Raw genomic sequence first — 18,028 nt, forward strand, 5'->3', positions numbered from 1 at the left:
CATCTAGTCTGCTGTAAACAGTTGTAATATTTTTTGGGGAAGTGATTGATGGACTTTTGTGTGTTTCCAATTGGCATCCATCTCTCTCTCATAGTAAGGCAGAAGGACTATAAAACCTCCTCAGGGTCTCGCTATGCCAGTACATGTTTGATCTCTGCCCAAACCTCGCCCCACTATAAAGACTTTATGGAAAGTTTGTCGCCTTGTCTTAGCCGGGTTCACAGCGATATTCTCCGCCTCCCATTGTTCTTGGTTCCTCCGCTGCACCAGCTTGTGTAACCAGAGGCCTCGGCCTATCCCGAAGATGTAGTGTAATGGCTGCTGGAAATGGGCTGGTCCTATGAAGATGGCCGACCTCATAGATCTGACCTGACCCTTCCCTGAGCTCTCCTATATCTGTCTGGTACACCGCGGTCCCATCATAGCCATCTCCTCCTCCTCACTATGTACAAGGGTCGGTCTGTGGATTTCCAGGGGATGTATAACAAACTGTAATTGTTAATCATAAGGTGGGGGAAATTTCATGAGGGGGTCGAGCTTGACTCTGGCAATAACATGGTATTGTCTTAGGTACCTGAAATACAGTAAATGATTTTAGGTTTTCCCACAGGATTAGTCTTGTTGACTGAGGGGTGTAGGCTGGTGACATCTTAGTACAGGGTCCCCCCTTCTGCCGGCTGGTGACGGAGCTGAATGATGTTGGTTCTACCGCTATAAAGGACATCATGGGGGGGGTCTGAAGACTCTGCGGATTTTATAGTAATATTTTAGCTTCGACCCTTCAGCTTCTCTCCACTTCTGTTCCTATAACTCATCCTATGTACCCGCAGTTCTATAGGTAGTGATTTATTACGTGTGTTTTGGTCTTGTGATAAAATGGCGATTAGTGTTTTTGGGGCGACTATCAATAGCCATACACAGGGGCCAAGGATGTAAGACGGGAAGGGTTAACACACCTGGACACGTCACGTATTATAGTGCGGTTATTCCCTCCTCAGACTGTCGTGGTGTCGGTAAAAGAGAAATCCAAGACTCATGTCCCTATAGACACAAACTCCTCAATGATAGGAACAGAAGACCCAAGGTCAATGATGGCGGCTTCAGGATAGGTTAGCTGGTTTGTATTAGAAGTGTCTTATGGATGTTTCTGTCACTACATGGACCTTTCTCACCAGACATATTCAGTGGTTTTCCTCTTCCTCCTGTCTATAATACTGGACAGAATCCTCAATGATGGTGGCTTCAGGATATGTTAGACAATGTCCCCTCCTTATGGTCGGACCTTCTGTTCCTCACTTACAGGAGACTTCTCCTTCCTAGACCCTTATGAGGTGACCTCTGTAATCTTGTACATGTCTCCATTTATTGTCTTAGTGTTTCATGGACTACATTTTGCTCCTTGCTGATCTGTCTGTAGACCGGATGTAGCGGAGCTGTCTGTAGACCGGATGTAGCGGAGCTGTCTGTAGACCGGATGTAGCGGAGCTGTCTGTAGACCGGATGTAGCGGAGCTGTCTGTAGACCGGATGTAGCGGAGCTGTCTGTAGACCGGATGTAGCGGAGCTTGTCTGTAGACCGGATGTAGCGGAGCTGTCTGTAGACCGGATGTAGCGGAGCTGTCTGTAGACCGGATGTAGCGGAGCTGTCTGTAGACCGGATGTAGCGGAGCTTGTCTGTAGACCGGATGTAGCGGAGCTGTCTGTAGACCGGATGTAGCGGAGCTTGTCTGTAGACCGGATGTAGCGGAGCTGTCTGTAGACCGGATGTAGCGGAGCTTGTCTGTAGACCGGATGTAGCAGAGCTGAATCTGTCACTTTGTGCACAGTGAGGGCTTATAGTGCTGGGTCTATGGGTTAGTATTACCTGCAGTCCTATGGCAGCTGATATAGAATACACGTATATTACTACAGGCTGCACAAACCACTTCAGCTCTGCTACATCTGACTCTGTTCCCTGGAATAGTCCTTGTCTGTATTGTGTTCTCCTGTCTAGTATGCTGGGAGTTGTAGTTCCCCTGCTGTAGGATACTAATGTAGTACATGGTCTGTTCTATAGTCCTATTACTTGTATACAATGTGTCACTAGTCTGTGCTGCGGGTCTAGACTAGATTGTGAGCTCTTGGGGCCGCAGCCTTTCTGGAGGGGATATTGTCACTTCATGTCATGTGATTGTTTTCTGTGAACATTGGTGTCATTGTATAATAAAATGTCTCCTAATAAAATGTGCCGTGTCCTATAAATGTGCGGAGTCTTGCGTGTCTATAGGTGTGTATGTGTGGAGTCTTGTGTGTATATTGTAGTGTCCTCTCTGGGGTCATTGTATTTCACATGTATTGTCTCATGGAGGAGCCGGCACCAGGTAAAGAATGAAGGCTGGAGCGGTCAGTGTGAACAAGGATGAAATCCTACAGGTTATGACTGGGAAATCTCATTGTATATTCTAGTCCATGATGGAGAACGCTGCATTGTATGGCGGTGTAATGAGGAGAATTGGCTCATGTGGGTACAATGTCCTCCAGTCAGCAGATCCCCAGGAATAGTCAGTCATGTCCTAGCCAGGTCTAGTCTGTAATACCGGGATATCTGCATGTAGTAAGGACTCCGCATCTACACCTACCATACATGAGTGATAAGGAGACAGAACTGGGGGCCACCAGGGACCTGTCTACTGATAGTCCATGACATGTGCTGATGCAACACTCAGGAAGGCCAGGAATGATGTCAGGGGTAAAATAGAAGATGTGGCCCTTAATCTTGATTGTGCACAAAGCCTTTTAATGTCCTGACTACCCTCCCCCCACCTGGTACGTGACAATGACAACAGACAACCAAGCCGTGGGGCTAGTTTTTGCTTTTACTAGCAGGACGAGGTAATACAAATGTACAGAAGATTAGATAATTTCACATACAATACTGTGATCCCTGCAGGTAGTGCCCAGTTCAGCAGGTGATGGAGCTTTATGCAAAAGTGCTTTGACTTCATTATCTAGTAGGGGCTTGTCTTGGATACAATTGTAAGGATGGCTTGTATCCAGATGATTATGCCTCAACAAACTGGGTACATGTATATAGAAGAGGATACAGGGGTGTTGATAGCGGGAGACCCTCACATTGTCAGACTAGCTATGGGCTCATTAGATATTGTTGTCCCATAGACTGACTTGTATAGAGATACATTCAAAGTTCCCAGATGTCTGGATAGGATTTAGCCATTGCACACTTGGGATTTCAGAGGAAAACACTTCAGAGAGTGCAGAGGTACTGACTAAACTAACATCTCCTCCAACTTGCACCTGCACCTGCAGCTCTGCACACACTAACAGGGTTTCCAACACTCCAGAGAGGGCAGCAGCTTGACCCCTCCTCCCCCTGATTAGTTCTGGCGTCACCTAATTATACTGGACACGCCTTCACATTAACACATTAGGGTGGTGCAATCAGACACAAATTACAATGAAAAGTATAGGCACTTGCAGTGTAGAAAATATCCACAAGATGGCAGTGGTGAATTCAATGGAAAAGGACAGAACTTCTCCATAGACTGCAGGTGTCTGCTCTAGTGAGATATAGAAGTGAAGGGAAGCACGATTAGATTTTTCTTTTGATCGTCTGCATCAGGTAGTAGGGGGAAGGTGTGCGTCTATATATAATGTCCCACGGTGGCCTCCTGAAACCTCTATTGCACCCCACAGTTGCCCACCCAACTCTATTATGCTCCAAGCCACTGTGCACCCCCCTGCGTCATACCTTGAAACCGTCCCCTCTTTAGCTTGCGCACCGAAAATTCCTCCTCCTCTCCCCCCTGTAACCGCCTCCAGCGTCTCATTTCACTCCTGTACATTGAAATCTTGGGCATGCGCAGTAACACTCCCTTCTGAGCGCTACTGCACATGTCCGAGTGCCATTTTCTTGTGGACAGACGAACAAAGCGCACAAGAAATGGTGATGAGACGCTGGAGGCGGTTACAGGGAGAGAGAGGAATTTTCGTAGCGCAAGCAAGACTGGGCGGTTTGAAGGTATGACGCAGGGGGTGCGTATAGGTTTCTGTTTGGGGAGTGTCCAAGTAGACGCCTATCTACACACATACAGGACTCACACAGTATATAAGACACACAGTATACACATCTATACATATTTTACCCAAGAACATATACTTACCTTTGGCTGAATTGCTGGGTGCACAGGACATAGAGGAAAACCCTGTGCAGCTCTGCCTGGCTGTTACATCGCAAGAGACTTCTCCCCTCACTCTCCAATGCTGAGGGGGAGGGGCGGCACAGCAAGCTGATGTGTGCAGGGAGACTTTTACAAACAGCGATCAGCAGCCCCTGCAAATAGCAGTGATTTATCTGCTGCCAATCTAGTTCTGATGTAAAAGATAGTATGGGGCTCCTGAGGATGTTTGCCCCCTCCTAACGCAGACTCTGGATAGATGCCGAATTTCATAAGGACCTTTGATGACATCATCACTGACCTCATCAAAGGTCTTTTAACTTTAATACTATTTAGGTAAAAAAAAAGTCCCGTGGCTGCCGCCCCCTCCCAAACTGCCGTCGCTTCATTAGAGGTGCGGCCCTGATTGCACAATATACAGTTATAAGAATTTTTCTTACTGTATTCAGTGTCAGATCAACAACACAGCATTAACAATGAATGTAACGTCACTTATCATTATCTTCTTGGTGGATGGACGAGCCCATGTGGCCCCCGACCTCTAGAATACGAGCTCTGCAGGTAGCTGAGGACTGTATTTTGGCTGCCTCTCATGGGTTTGTCCATGCACCCAGTGACACCGCTATATTCAGCCTCGCTGCAGTCAGACAGAATTCCCAGAGGGAGGGAAAAACAATAAACTCTCTACAGGCTTAATGGCGGTCTCAGCAGATATCCCCCTCCCCCCCTTCACCCTATCAGTCAGGTATTAATCCTCTATTATTTAGGTGTATACGGGGCAGTAACATTTTGTCACTTACAGGAGACGTCTCTGAGTAATCGCTCACATTTCCCGTCTCTTCCCTTTGGACCGCCATGGCCATGTCACCCAGTCTCTGTACAGTTTGCAGCACTTCTTTGGCTCCTCACTGGTCCAGGCACCGACCCACATTGACAAGATTGTAATTCCATCACACAATAACTATAGACAGATGGCGTGTGAAATAAACAGGCGTCATGGTCTCTTCATACAACTGATCTGCAGGGGTCTAATGATCTCTTATTGATGATCTGTCTCCTCTTCACCCAGGATTACCGCGCGCAGGACGTCTGTGTCTCCGCATAGGAGGTGTGAGGACATCATAGCATCCTACCTCCTACCCTGAATAGTGGATGGCTCGTGTCTGTCTTCTGATTGTCTTGTAAACCAAAGGATGGAAGTGGCTTATGGTTTACAAGACCGTCACAGATTTAGTATTAAGTAGATTGGTGGCTTGCAGAGAGGATCTCGTTACCTGTGAAGTACACTGCTCAAAAAATAAAGGGACCCCCAATAACACCTCCTAGATCCAAGTGAATGAAATCTTCTCATTGAATACTTTGTTCTGTACAAAGTTGAATGTGAGGACAACAAAATCACACAAAAATCATCAATGGAAATTAAATGTATTAAGCAATGGAGGCCTGACTGCTATTAGGTACCGAGATGAGATCCGCAAACCCCTTGTGAGACCATATGCTGGTGCGGTTGGCCCTGGGTTCCTCCTAATGCAGGACAATGCCAGACCTCATGTGCCTGGAGTGTGTCAGCAGTTCCTGCAAGATGAAGGCATTGAAGCTATAGACTGGCCCGCCCGTTCCCCAGACCTGAATCCGATTGAGCACATCTGGGACATCATGTCTCGCTCCATCCACCAACGTCACGTTGCACCACAAACTGTCCAGGTTGGCAGATGCTTTAGTTCAGGTCTGGGAGGAGATCCCTCAGGAGACCATCCACAACCTCATCAGGAGCATGCCCAGGCATTGTAGGGAGGTCATACAGACACGTGGAGGTCACACACACTACTCAGCCTCATCAGGAGCATGTCCAGGTGGTGTAGGGAGGTCATACAGGCACGTGGAGGTCACACACACTACTCAGCCTCATCAGGAGCATGCCCAGGCATTGTAGGGAGGTCATACAGGCACGTGGAGGCCACACACACACTACTCAGCCTCATCAGGAGCATGTCCAGGTGGTGTAGGGAGGTCATACAGACACGTGGAGGTCACACACACTACTCAGCCTCATCAGGAGCATGCCCAGGCATTGTAGGGAGGTCATACAGGCACGTGGAGGTCACACACACTACTCAGCCTCATCAGGAGCATGTCCAGGTGTTGTAGGGAGGTCATACAGGCCCGGGGAGGTCACACACACTACTCAGCCTCATCAGAAGCATGTCCAGGTGCTGTAGGGAGGTCATACAGGCCCGTGGAGGTCACACACACTACTCAGCCTCATCAGGAGCATGTCCAGGTGTTGTAGGGAGGTCATACAGGCCCGGGGAGGTCACACACACTACTCAGCCTCATCAGGAGCATGTCCAGGTGGTGTAGGGAGGTCATACAGACACGTGGAGGTCACACACACTACTCAGCCTCATCAGGAGCATGTCCAGGTGGTGTAGGGAGGTCATACAGGCCCGTGGAGGTCACACACTACTCCGCCTCATCAGGAGCATGTCCAGGTGTTGTAGGGAGGTCATACAGACACGTGGAGGTCACACACACTACTCCGCCTCATCAGGAGCATGCCCAGGCATTGTAGTGAGGTCATACAGGTACGTGGAGGTCACACACACTACTCAGCCTCATCAGGAGCATGTCCAGGTGTTGTAGGGAGGTCATACAGACACGTGGAGGTCACACACACTACTCAACCTCATCAGGAGCATGTCCAGGTGTTGTAGGGAGGTCATACAGGTACGTGGAGGTCACACACACTACTCAGCCTCATCAGGAGCATGCCCAGGCATTGTAGTGAGGTCATACAGGTACGTGGAGGTCACACACACTACTCAGCCTCATCAGGAGCATGCCCAGGCATTGTAGTGAGGTCATACAGGTACGTGGAGGTCACACACACTACTCAGCCTCATCAGGAGCATGTCCAGGTGTTGTAGGGAGGTCATACAGGTACGTGGAGGTCACACACACTACTCAGCCTCATCAGGAGCATGTCCAGGCATTGTAGTGAGGTCATACAGGTACGTGGAGGTCACACACACTACTCAGCCTCATCAGGAGCATGTCCAGGTGTTGTAGGGAGGTCATACAGGTACGTGGAGGTCACACACACTACTCAGCCTCATCAGGAGCATGTCCAGGTGTTGTAGGGAGGTCATACAGGTACGTGGAGGTCACACACACTACTCAGCCTCATCAGGAGCATGCCCAGGCATTGTAGTGAGGTCATACAGGCACATGGAGGTCACACACACTACTCAGCCTCATCAGGAGCATGTCCAGGCATTGTAGTGAGGTCATACAGGCACATGGAGGTCACACACACTACTCAGCCTCATCAGGAGCATGTCCAGGTGTTGTAGGGAGGTCATACAGGCACGTGGAGGACACACACACTACTCAGCCTCATCAGGAGCATGCCCAGTGTAGTGTTGTAGTGAGGATGCAGGTCTCCTGGAATAAGTCCACTATGAGATGGTTACTCTTGTAGATCAGAACACTTTATTCCATGCTCCATCATGGCTCCATGTCTAACAACTCCTCCCCCTAAGCTCAGCTCCTCCTCCATTACTACCTCACTGTTGCTAGGCAGACAAAGCAGAATAAGTAAGCAGAACAGAACACACAGAACATACTTATAACAACATCACACCCAGGCATTGTAGTGAGGTCATACAGACACGTGGAGGTCACACACACTACTCAGCCTCATCAGGAGCATGTCCAGGTGTTGTAGGGAGGTCATACAGACACGTGGAGGTCACACACACTACTCAGCCTCATCAGGAGCATGTCCAGGTGTTGTAGGGAGGTCATACAGACACGTGGAGGTCACACACACTACTCAGCCTCATCAGGAGCATGTCCAGGTGTTGTAGGGAGGTCATACAGACACGTGGAGGCCGCACACACTACTCAGCCTCATCAGGAGCATGCCCAGGCATTGTAGGGAGGTCATACAGGACCGGGGAGGTCACACACACTACTCAGCCTCATCAGGAGCATGTCCAGGTGTTGTAGGGAGGTCATACAGACACGTGGAGGCCGCACACACTACTCAGCCTCATCAGGAGCATGCCCAGGCATTGTAGGGAGGTCATACAGGACCGGGGAGGTCACACACACTACTCAGCCTCATCAGGAGCATGTCCAGGTGTTGTAGGGAGGTCATACAGACACGTGGAGGTCGCACACACTACTCAGCCTCATCAGGAGCATGTCCAGGTGTTGTAGGGAGGTCATACAGGCCCGTGGAGGTCACACACACTACTCAGCCTCATCAGGAGCATGCCCAGGCATTGTAGGGAGGTCATACAGACACGTGGAGGCCACACACACTACTCAGCCTCATCAGGAGCATGTCCAGGTGTTGTAGGGAGGTCATACAGACACGTGGAGGTCACACACACTACTCCGCCTCATCAGGAGTATGCCCAGGTGTTGTAGGGAGGTCATACAGGCCCGTGGAGGTCACACACACTACTCAGCCTCATCAGGAGCATGTCCAGGTGTTGTAGGGAGGTCATACAGACACGTGGAGGTCACACACACTACTCAGCCTCATCAGGAGCATGTCCAGGCATTGTAGGGAGGTCATACAGACACGTGGAGGTCACACACACTACTCCGCCTCATCAGGAGTATGCCCAGGTGTTGTAGGGAGGTCATACAGGCCCGTGGAGGTCACACACACTACTCAGCCTCATCAGGAGCATGTCCAGGTGTTGTAGGGAGGTCACACAGGCACGTGGAGGTCACACACACTACTCAGCCTCATCAGGAGCATGTCCAGGTGTTGTAGGGAGGTCATACAGACACGTGGAGGTCACACACACTACTCAGCCTCATCAGGAGCATGTCCAGGTGTTGTAGGGAGGTCACACAGGCACGTGGAGGTCACACACACTACTCAGCCTCATCAGGAGCATGCCCAGGTGTTGTAGGGAGGTCATACAGGCCCGTGGAGGTCACACACACTACTCAGCCTCATCAGGAGCATGCCCAGGTGTTGTAGGGAGGTCATACAGGCCCGTGGAGGTCACACACACTACTCAGCCTCATCAGGAGCATGTCCAGGTGTTGTAGGGTGGTCACACAGGTACGTGGAGGTCACACACACTACTCAGCCACATCAGGAGCATGCCCAGGCATTGTAGGGAGGTCATACAGACACGTGGAGGTCACACAAACTGCTCAGCCTCATCAGGAGCATGCCCAGATATTGTAGGGAGGTCATACAGGCCCGTGGAGGTCACACACACTACTCAGCCTCATCAGGAGCATGTCCAGGTGCTGTAGGGAGGTCATACAGGCCCGTGGAGGTCACACACACTACTCAGCCTCATCAGGAGCATGTCCAGGTGTTGTAGGGAGGTCATACAGGCACGTGGAGGTCACACACACTACTCAGCCTCATCAGGAGCATGTCCAGGTGTTGTAGGGAGGTCATACAGACACGTGGAGGTCACACACACTACTCAGCCTCATCAGGAGCATGTCCAGGCATTGTAGGGAGGTCATACAGGCACGTGGAGGTCACACACACTACTCCGCCTCATCAGGAGCATGTCCAGGTGTTGTAGGGAGGTCATACAGGCACGTGGAGGCCACACACACTACTCAGCCTCATCAGGAGCATGCCCAGGCATTGTAGGGAGGTCATACAGGTACGTGGAGGTCACACACACTACTCAGCCTCATCAGGAGCATGCCCAGGTGTTGTAGGGAGGTCATACAGGCCCGTGGAGGTCACACACACTACTCAGCCTCATCAGGAGCATGCCCAGGCATTGTAGTGAGGTCATACAGGCACATGGAGGTCACACACACTACTCAGCCTCATCAGGAGCATGTCCAGGTGTTGTAGGGAGGTCATACAGGCACGTGGAGGTCACACACACTACTCCGCCTCATCAGGAGCATGCCCAGGTGTTGTAGGGAGGTCATACAGGCACGTGGAGGTCACACACACTACTCAGCCTCATCAGGAGCATGCCCAGGCATTGTAGGGAGGTCATACAGGTACGTGGAGGTCACACACACTACTCAGCCACATCAGGAGCATGCCCAGGTGTTGTAGGGAGGTCATACAGGCACGTGGAGGTCACACACACTACTCAGCCTCATCAGGAGCATGCCCAGGCATTGTAGGGAGGTCATACAGGTACGTGGAGGTCACACACACTACTCAGCCACATCAGGAGCATGCCCAGGCATTGTAGGGAGGTCATACAGGTACGTGGAGGTCACACACACTACTCAGCTTCATCAGGAGCATGTCCAGGTGTTGTAGGGAGGTCATACAGGCACGTGGAGGACACACACAATACACAGCCTCATACTGACAGGTTTTAAGGACCTTACATCAAATTCAAATCAGCCTGTAGTGTGGTTTTCCACTTTAATTTTAGGGGTGACTCCAAATCCAGGCCTCCATTGGTTAATAAATGTGATTTCCATTGATGATTTTTGTGTGATTTTGTTGTTATCGCATTCAGCTTTGTACAGAAAAAACAATGACTATTTCATTTCAGGGTTTGGGGACACTCGTCCACATTAGGGAGAGTGTTTGCCTACATTGGCAGTACGGAGACTTACAAGTCATTTCTGCTCCGCTAGGGATTATGGGTAAAAAATATGCAAATCTATTCTCCTGGATGGAATTAGGAGAACAGAGTGCACTCTGTACACCACCCTATAGAGGGCAGCATCCTTAACATCATGAACGACTCAGTTATAAAGTCTTTTAATCATGATGTGGATTTAATTGCCAAATCAGTATTTCTGTCCCAAAAGGAACAGATTCCCAGCTATGGACAGCGCTGTTTTGGCCTATTGGGCCATCCTCAGCATAGCATAGGGATACTGATTTAGCAGAGTGAGAGACTATAGACCAGGGTTTGGGGACACTCGTCCACATCAGGGAGAGTGTTTGCCTACATAGGCAGTACGGAGACTTACAAGTCATTCCTGCTCCGCTAGGGATTATGGGTAAAAAAATATGCAAATCTATTTTCCTGATCTTAAGGATGCCGCCCTCTATAGGGTGGTGTACAGAGTGCACTCTGTTCTCCTAATTCCATCCAGGAGAATAGATTTACATATTTTTTTACCTATTTCATTTCATTCATTCAGATCTAGGTGATAGTGGAGGGGCCCTTTACTTATTGTTTTTGAGCAGTATATATATTAAAAGCCTGGGGCAGCCTAGGAGTAGGAGGGAAGCCTAGGCCTCATGCGTCTCATCAGGTAAAGTTACCAACAGAGTGATGTACCTGATGGGACGTACGCAGACCAGCACCTTCTGGATACTGCTGTCTGAGGCGGAAGCCTCACTTTGCCTCATTAGAGGTACTATCTTGGTCTGCAAGGACTATTAAAGGGAATGGAACGAGCAGTACCGGGACATTACACCGAGCCTGCTCTATAGATCTCATGGCTATACATGTCTATACACAGGAGATCTGGACTATGTCCACCGGCAGCCCCAGCCATGTACTTCGCTCGCTCCATAGATCTCACGGCAATACATGTGCAGATACAGAACGGGATGTGTGAATGACAAGGAACAATCTAGAGCTGGAAACTTCTACAAAGAGGGGAAATGTCGGCACTCCATAGACTAAAACTACATAGAGCTGCTTCTTATGGCACCACCCTAACTCAATATGGCAGCAGGGGCAGATTGGCCATGTATATCACTAAGAAAATTCTCAGTGGGGCCAATTGTAATATGAGCCAGTAAGCTTCCTATCCCCAGGCCCAGGCCTTACCCCGACTATTGCTGCAGAGTGCCCCCTGTTGGCCCCTGCGCTAACTTTAATAACTATATATGCACACAACTATACAACTATAGATACACATCAGAGGACACATGAACAGATATGAGACATTACAATATGACAAATAAACATATCCAATAGGAGGGAGGGCTGGGCACAGGAGCTTACAATCTATGTGGAGATTGGGGGGGGGGGGGGTACAAGAGGTCAGAGGGCTTGTTTGGTACAACAGTCCAGCCATCTATTACTAGATAAGATCATATAACTGAGGCTGTCTGAGCCGTCAGCAGCAGGTATCTATGAGTATACAGATATTAAGTGTAAGGAGGAAGGATAAAAGGTCTTCTTGTTCTCCACCTCCACACACTACAAGGTCATCAGGTGACGTCATAAGCCTGGCCAAACAGATGAGATTTTAGGGCAGTTTTGAAGCTTCTGTAATTGGGGGATTAATCGGATTGTCCGGGATAAAGCATTGCATCAGCCCAGGAAGAGATCCGCATAGGCGGGAGCACTGGGGCTCTCCTTAGCTCCTCCCCTGAGGAGGGGAAGACATTGCGATCAAAAGATAAAATAAGTTGTGTTCACGCACAAACAATAACTCTAACACCAGGGTACTATGATTCTTAACCCCAGAGGCAGTCATCTTAAGAAAGTGTCACACTCCTTGTCATGGGAGACGGTGCTATAGAAGGCCTCTACATCCAGGGTGGCCAAAAAGACCTCCGAGGACTTCCGAATGTCCTCAAGACTACTTAGGACAGTTATGGTGTCCTTAACATATGATGGTCACAAAAGGACGTGACATATTGTCCAGATACAGGCTGATGTGACAACTTATCCTGCCACAATAGGCCTCCCTTCTAACAGTCTGAGCGGCCATTATTTACTGGAGCTGATCTTCTTATGATGCCACAACGGGCGGACATTAGGGTTTATATGCCCAGCACTACAACCGGCACCTTGTGGCGACAGAACTGTCAGGGGCTTTACAATGCAGCGAGATAAGATTGCAGAAACGCGTTAGAGCTTTAATCTCCTGAATAATAGCTGGGCCAGGCTGAGGATCCTGCAAAGTCCTGGAGGGCAGGGATCTATCCCTTGATCTATAGGCAGGGACACTTAAGGCTTGGCACATGTCTATGCAGTATTTTGTATACAGTAGAAACAAAAGGACAGTGTAACAATGCAGAGGAGCAGAACAATAGCCAGCCCAGGGACATTCTCTCTAATGGTTAATATGCAAAGAAACCTCTGTAGGAATTGCTAATATGTAATGATACAAAGCTCTCTGAAGCTGCCTATGGAGGTGTCATGGCCTTATAATCTATGGGGGAAGACTTAACATTCTCCTAATAGATTGCTATTGCTTTACATTTAGTATATTGGTATATTGTCTGCACAGTAGAAACATGGAGGGTGGATTTAACCAAATTACGATTGTGATCTGTATAAAGTGATCAGTGCGATTCACACGATGGAGAGGATCCCATCAATTGTAGGAATTGTATATCGGAATAGTAATCCCCATGTACTACAGGTGGAAGGGGAGTGGGTGGTGAGGGGTGAGGCGAGTACTGATCGCCGCCATCCCAATGCCTATGGTGATATCCCCTATGATCCCTGAAGCCTTGGCTAGTGACTGTATGACGCGTTAGGTAATATGACGTATGGCCCCATAGGCACAAGTATAGGACCTATAAACAAAATACAAACTAAGGAGGCGAATAGGGTCCGAATAACGTTCGGCAACCTCAAAAAATAAATAAAATAAATTCCCCCCTTCCTTAGAATACATATCAAAGAACTCAGTACTATGAAATACATACACATTGGGTATACCTGTGTCCAAACATGCCTGGTCTACAGGTGAGAAAATATACTGTATATATATATCTCAAGTGCCAAAGCATTTTTTTGACAAAAATTTTCAGTAGAAAGTGATCCAATTAATACATATTCCCCAAAAATGGTCTCACTAAAAACCTCTGGCCCTGCAAAAACGGAAGCCCTATACATGATAGTATAAAAGAAATGATGGGTCAGATCAGGGTGACTTTAAGAAAAAAAAAAAAAAAAAAATTTACAAAGTTTTTGATTTTTGTTCAAATGTAAATAAGACTATATCATGTTTTTTTATTTACATTTGAACAAAAATCTAAAACTTTATTATTTTTTTTAATTTTTTTTAAAGTCACCATTATCCCCGGGATTGTACCAAAACATAGACTACAGGAGACATGTCATCTTACCTGCAGAGTGAATGCTGTAAAAATGAAGCCCATAAGAAATTCACACTAATACACTTTTTTTTTTCCCCAATTCCACCCCATTTGTAATTTTGTTCCAGCTTCCCAGGACATTGCACAGAATATTAAATGGTACCATTAGGAAGAACAATGTGTCCCGCAAACATTAAGGCCTCATTGACATCTGCGTTTGGGTGTCCATTCGGGGAGTCTGTTTGGGGACCCCCCAAACGGTAACCTATACATATAAAAAAAAAGCGGTTACCTTAGGAAACCTGCGGACCCCCTAGACTACAATGGGGTCCATGTGGTTTCCGCACAAAACATGCAGAGAGAAAAGTGCTGCTTGGGGTGTAGCCTGAGTTGTTGGGGCTTTGAGGGACTCTAAGGCCGAGTTCAGATGGGGTTTTTTGGTCAGGATTTTGAAATCAATGGGAGCCGCTCATTTCCTTTTTCCGCAAGCAGTTTGTTCCCGAAAAGAGAAGTGACCTGCCCTCTCTTCAGGGGGATTCGCCTCGCGACACCGCCCTCCCGACTAGGACCATTCATTTGGGCCTAATCCGGAGCGGAGTGCTGTGACTGGATGCTGGTGCGGGCTCGGTTAGCCGTTTCTTGGTCTGAGGCGGCCTCCATGTCTAATTCTGGACCAAAAAACCCGGTCTGAACCCGGCCTAAGAAGCCAGATATGACGTCACAAACCCTGTCTGAACCCGGCCTAAGAAGCCAGATATGACGTCGGGTTTGGACTGGGATGGAGGACAGGGATACAACTATAGGAGCATGGTCAGACCATGATAGGAGGACAATATCCACCATGGTGAGTAGACTTAGAGTTGAGGCATTGTCTATTCTATTGTGAGGATGGGAAAAGAACATGGAGAAGCCACTTCTTTACTCTAATACGCAAACACAACTTTATTTTACTGAAATACATGAACACATACAAAGTTTTTTCAGGGAAACAAGTATTATTTTATGAAATGTGCATTAACAAATTCTTCGAGGGTCTACTGACAGCCACAGGCCTGAACCACCATGTTTTTATACTTCTTTAGTCTAACATTGGAGCCGTCATCAAAATACAAGACTGAGACGTCCTGGAGCTCCGTAGGGGCACAACATGGCTTAGGAACCATCTGTGGGTTAATAAAATGGACCAGAGTTTGGATAATGGCATGGTTGGTGGCATTCATGTGAGAGTTCAGAGGAACAATACATTCCCCATCGCAGTAATAGGCCGAGTAGCCTTCTGGGGCAATGATCCAATCTTGCCACCCGAGTTCATAGAAGCTGACGTATAGTTCCTGCCTCCCGCAGGCCTGTATAGAGGAACGTTGGCCAGTCTGAGCACTGCTGCCCATGAAGTCCTCTGTAGTGTCTCCTAATACAAGATCTTCATGTTCCTCAGATTCCTTTACTTTGTATTTATTCCAATGATTTCCACCGGTTGACCTTACACTACGGGGGTGGACTGTTTCAGATCTAAAAAATGCCACTAGAAATGGCTGCTTCTCCTGAGGACCGCCTTGGCCAACTAAACAGACAGCTTTGGGTTGGATGCTTTTGTAGTCCATCGTCTCCACCATTACTTGTAGGCCAAAATTATACTGTGGATTCACAACCCAGTCTTTCCTTATAGCCGTAAGATCAAATGTCAACCACCCAACGTACGATCCATTGATGACTCGGGTATCAAGCTTCGGCAACGTCTTGGCGTTTTCTCGCGTCACTTGGTAGACGCTTATCTGGTAGGTTTTATTATATGGAATTGTGTCTTTATATATCTTTAGCTCTCCAGATGTCAACTGTTCCCCGGCAGGAATGTCTCGAAGATCAAACCTCAGTTCCTTACTGTAGCATTGAGGGCAAACGTCAACGTCCTCAAGCAAATTGACAAAACTCATGACCAGATCTGCATCATCGAGAAAGTGAACTTCATCTGGGCCAACGAATGAAGTCTCATCGTCTGTAAGAAATTGTTTATCGTAAGGGGAGGCCACGTTCTCTTGTTCTTCTCCGATATGCAGGGAATTGTACAAATCCATCATAAACATTGGCGCAGACGTCTGCTTCCCATGGAATTGAGGCCTTGGTCGGTGCGACAATCCCAAGACCGATAAAATTTCTTTTTGGATCTCTCTCCGTTCATGGCCTTTCAATGTTCTCTGTGCAAAACTGGGATGACTAGCATGGCGAATCGCTGGATCGGCTGCGACAATTCTTAATAAGATGTAAGACAGGAAGATATTAAATACCCAACGGAAGGATCTTCGTAACTCCATTTCCATTGAAGTCTACTGAAAATCAAGAAGAACAAAAAATTACAAAAATGGAAGGGAGAGGAAACAAGTGTCAGCCCAGCCCACGGCCAAAAGTCATCGGGATAAACTGAGCTACAACAACCCTCAATAATATATATACGGGAAATGTATTCTAAAGTATGCAAATGAGTTGCTGGTCTTGATTCTTAAAGGGATCCTATTGGATACACTTTTTTTTTGACTAACACTTAGGAATAGCCTTAAGAAAAGCTACTCTTCTCCTACCTTTAGATGTCTTCTCCGCGCCACCGTTCAGTAGATATCCGTGTTTTCTTTGGTATGCAAATTAGTTCTCTCACAGCACTGGGGGCGGTCCTCAGCGCTCAAACAGCACTGGGGTGTCCCCAATGCTGCGAGAGAACTTTCCAGCGCCGCCTCCATCTTCTTCTGGAACAGCCTCTCCCTGTGTCTTTTTCCGGAGCTGGGTTTCAATCTTCTAGGCCTTGGGCAGAGCCGACTGCGCATGCCTGTGGCCACAAGAAAATGGCCACTTACACAGTAAGCTGTGTAAGCGTCCATTTTCTTGTGGCCTCGAAAATGAAACCCAGGATGGAAGAAGACACAAGGAGAGGGCGTTCCAGAAGAAGATGGAAGATTTCTCTTGCAGCATTGGGGACACCCCCAGTACTGTTTTAGCGCTGGGGACTGCCCCAAAAAGCTATGAGAAAGCTCGTTTGCATACCAAAGAAAACCTGGGTTTATATTGAATGGCAGCGTGGAGAAGACATCTAAGGGTAGGAGAAGAATAACCTTTCTTAAAGGGATCCTATCATTAAAACTGATTTTTTTTTTCTGCCTACCATGTAGGAATAGCATTAAGAAAGGCTACTCTTCTCCTAACTTTAGATGTCTTCTCTGCGTCGCCGTTCGGTATAAATCTCAGTTTTCCTTGGTATGCAAATGAGTTATCTCGCAGCACTGGGGGCGGGCCTCAGTGCTCAAATAGTACTGGGGGCGTCCCCAATGCTGCGAGAGAACTCTCCAGCGACGCCTCCATCTTCTTCAGGAACGCGTCTTCTTCCAGTGCTGGCTTCAAACTTCTAGGCTTTGGGCCTAGGGCAAAGCCAACTGCGCATGCCCGTCGGCCGCAAGAAAACGGCTGCTTATACAGTATTGTAAGTGGACATTGTCTTGTGGCCGGCAGGCATGCGCAGTCGGCTGCCCGAGGCCTAGAAGTTTGAAGCCAGCGTCAGAAGAAGACCCGTTCCGGAAGAAGATGGAGGCGGCGCCGGAGAGTTCTCTCACAGCATTGGGGACACCCCCAGTGCTGTTTGAGCGCTGAGGACCGCCCCCAGTGCTGCGAGAGAACTCATTTGAATACTGATGAAAACCAGATGATATACTGAACGTTGGCGCGGAGAAGACATCTAAAGGTAGGAGATGAATAGACTTTCTTAAGGCTATTCCTACAAGGTAGGTAGAAAAAATTCAGTTTTAATGATAGGATCCCTTTAAGGCTATTCCTATGTGTTAGTCAGAAAAAAAGTGTATCCAAAAATAGGATCCCTTTAA

The 18,028-nt window shown here is 48.0% G+C and overlaps 1 protein-coding gene and 1 pseudogene across 1 annotated transcript; one reads left to right on the plus strand and one right to left on the minus strand.

The window, feature by feature from the left end:
• LOC142204380 (NACHT, LRR and PYD domains-containing protein 12-like) overlaps window positions 1-18,028 on the plus strand; it is a 997,553-nt pseudogene that overhangs the window by 834,091 nt on the left and 145,434 nt on the right.
• Window positions 15,203-16,477, minus strand: LOC142202539 (bone morphogenetic protein 7-like). The gene has a single exon (XM_075272699.1). The coding sequence runs from the start codon at window positions 16,475-16,477 to the stop codon at window positions 15,203-15,205; it is 1,275 nt and encodes a 424-aa protein (XP_075128800.1).

The sequence above is a fragment of the Leptodactylus fuscus genome, chromosome 5 (genome assembly GCF_031893055.1).
Source record: "Leptodactylus fuscus isolate aLepFus1 chromosome 5, aLepFus1.hap2, whole genome shotgun sequence".
Lineage (NCBI taxonomy): Eukaryota > Metazoa > Chordata > Amphibia > Anura > Leptodactylidae > Leptodactylus > Leptodactylus fuscus.

Bases quoted from the DNA above. Each gene is read 5' to 3' on its own strand.
- LOC142202539 (XM_075272699.1), bottom strand. From the start codon at position 16,477: ATGGAGTTACGAAGATCCTTCCGTTGGGTATTTAATATCTTCCTGTCT.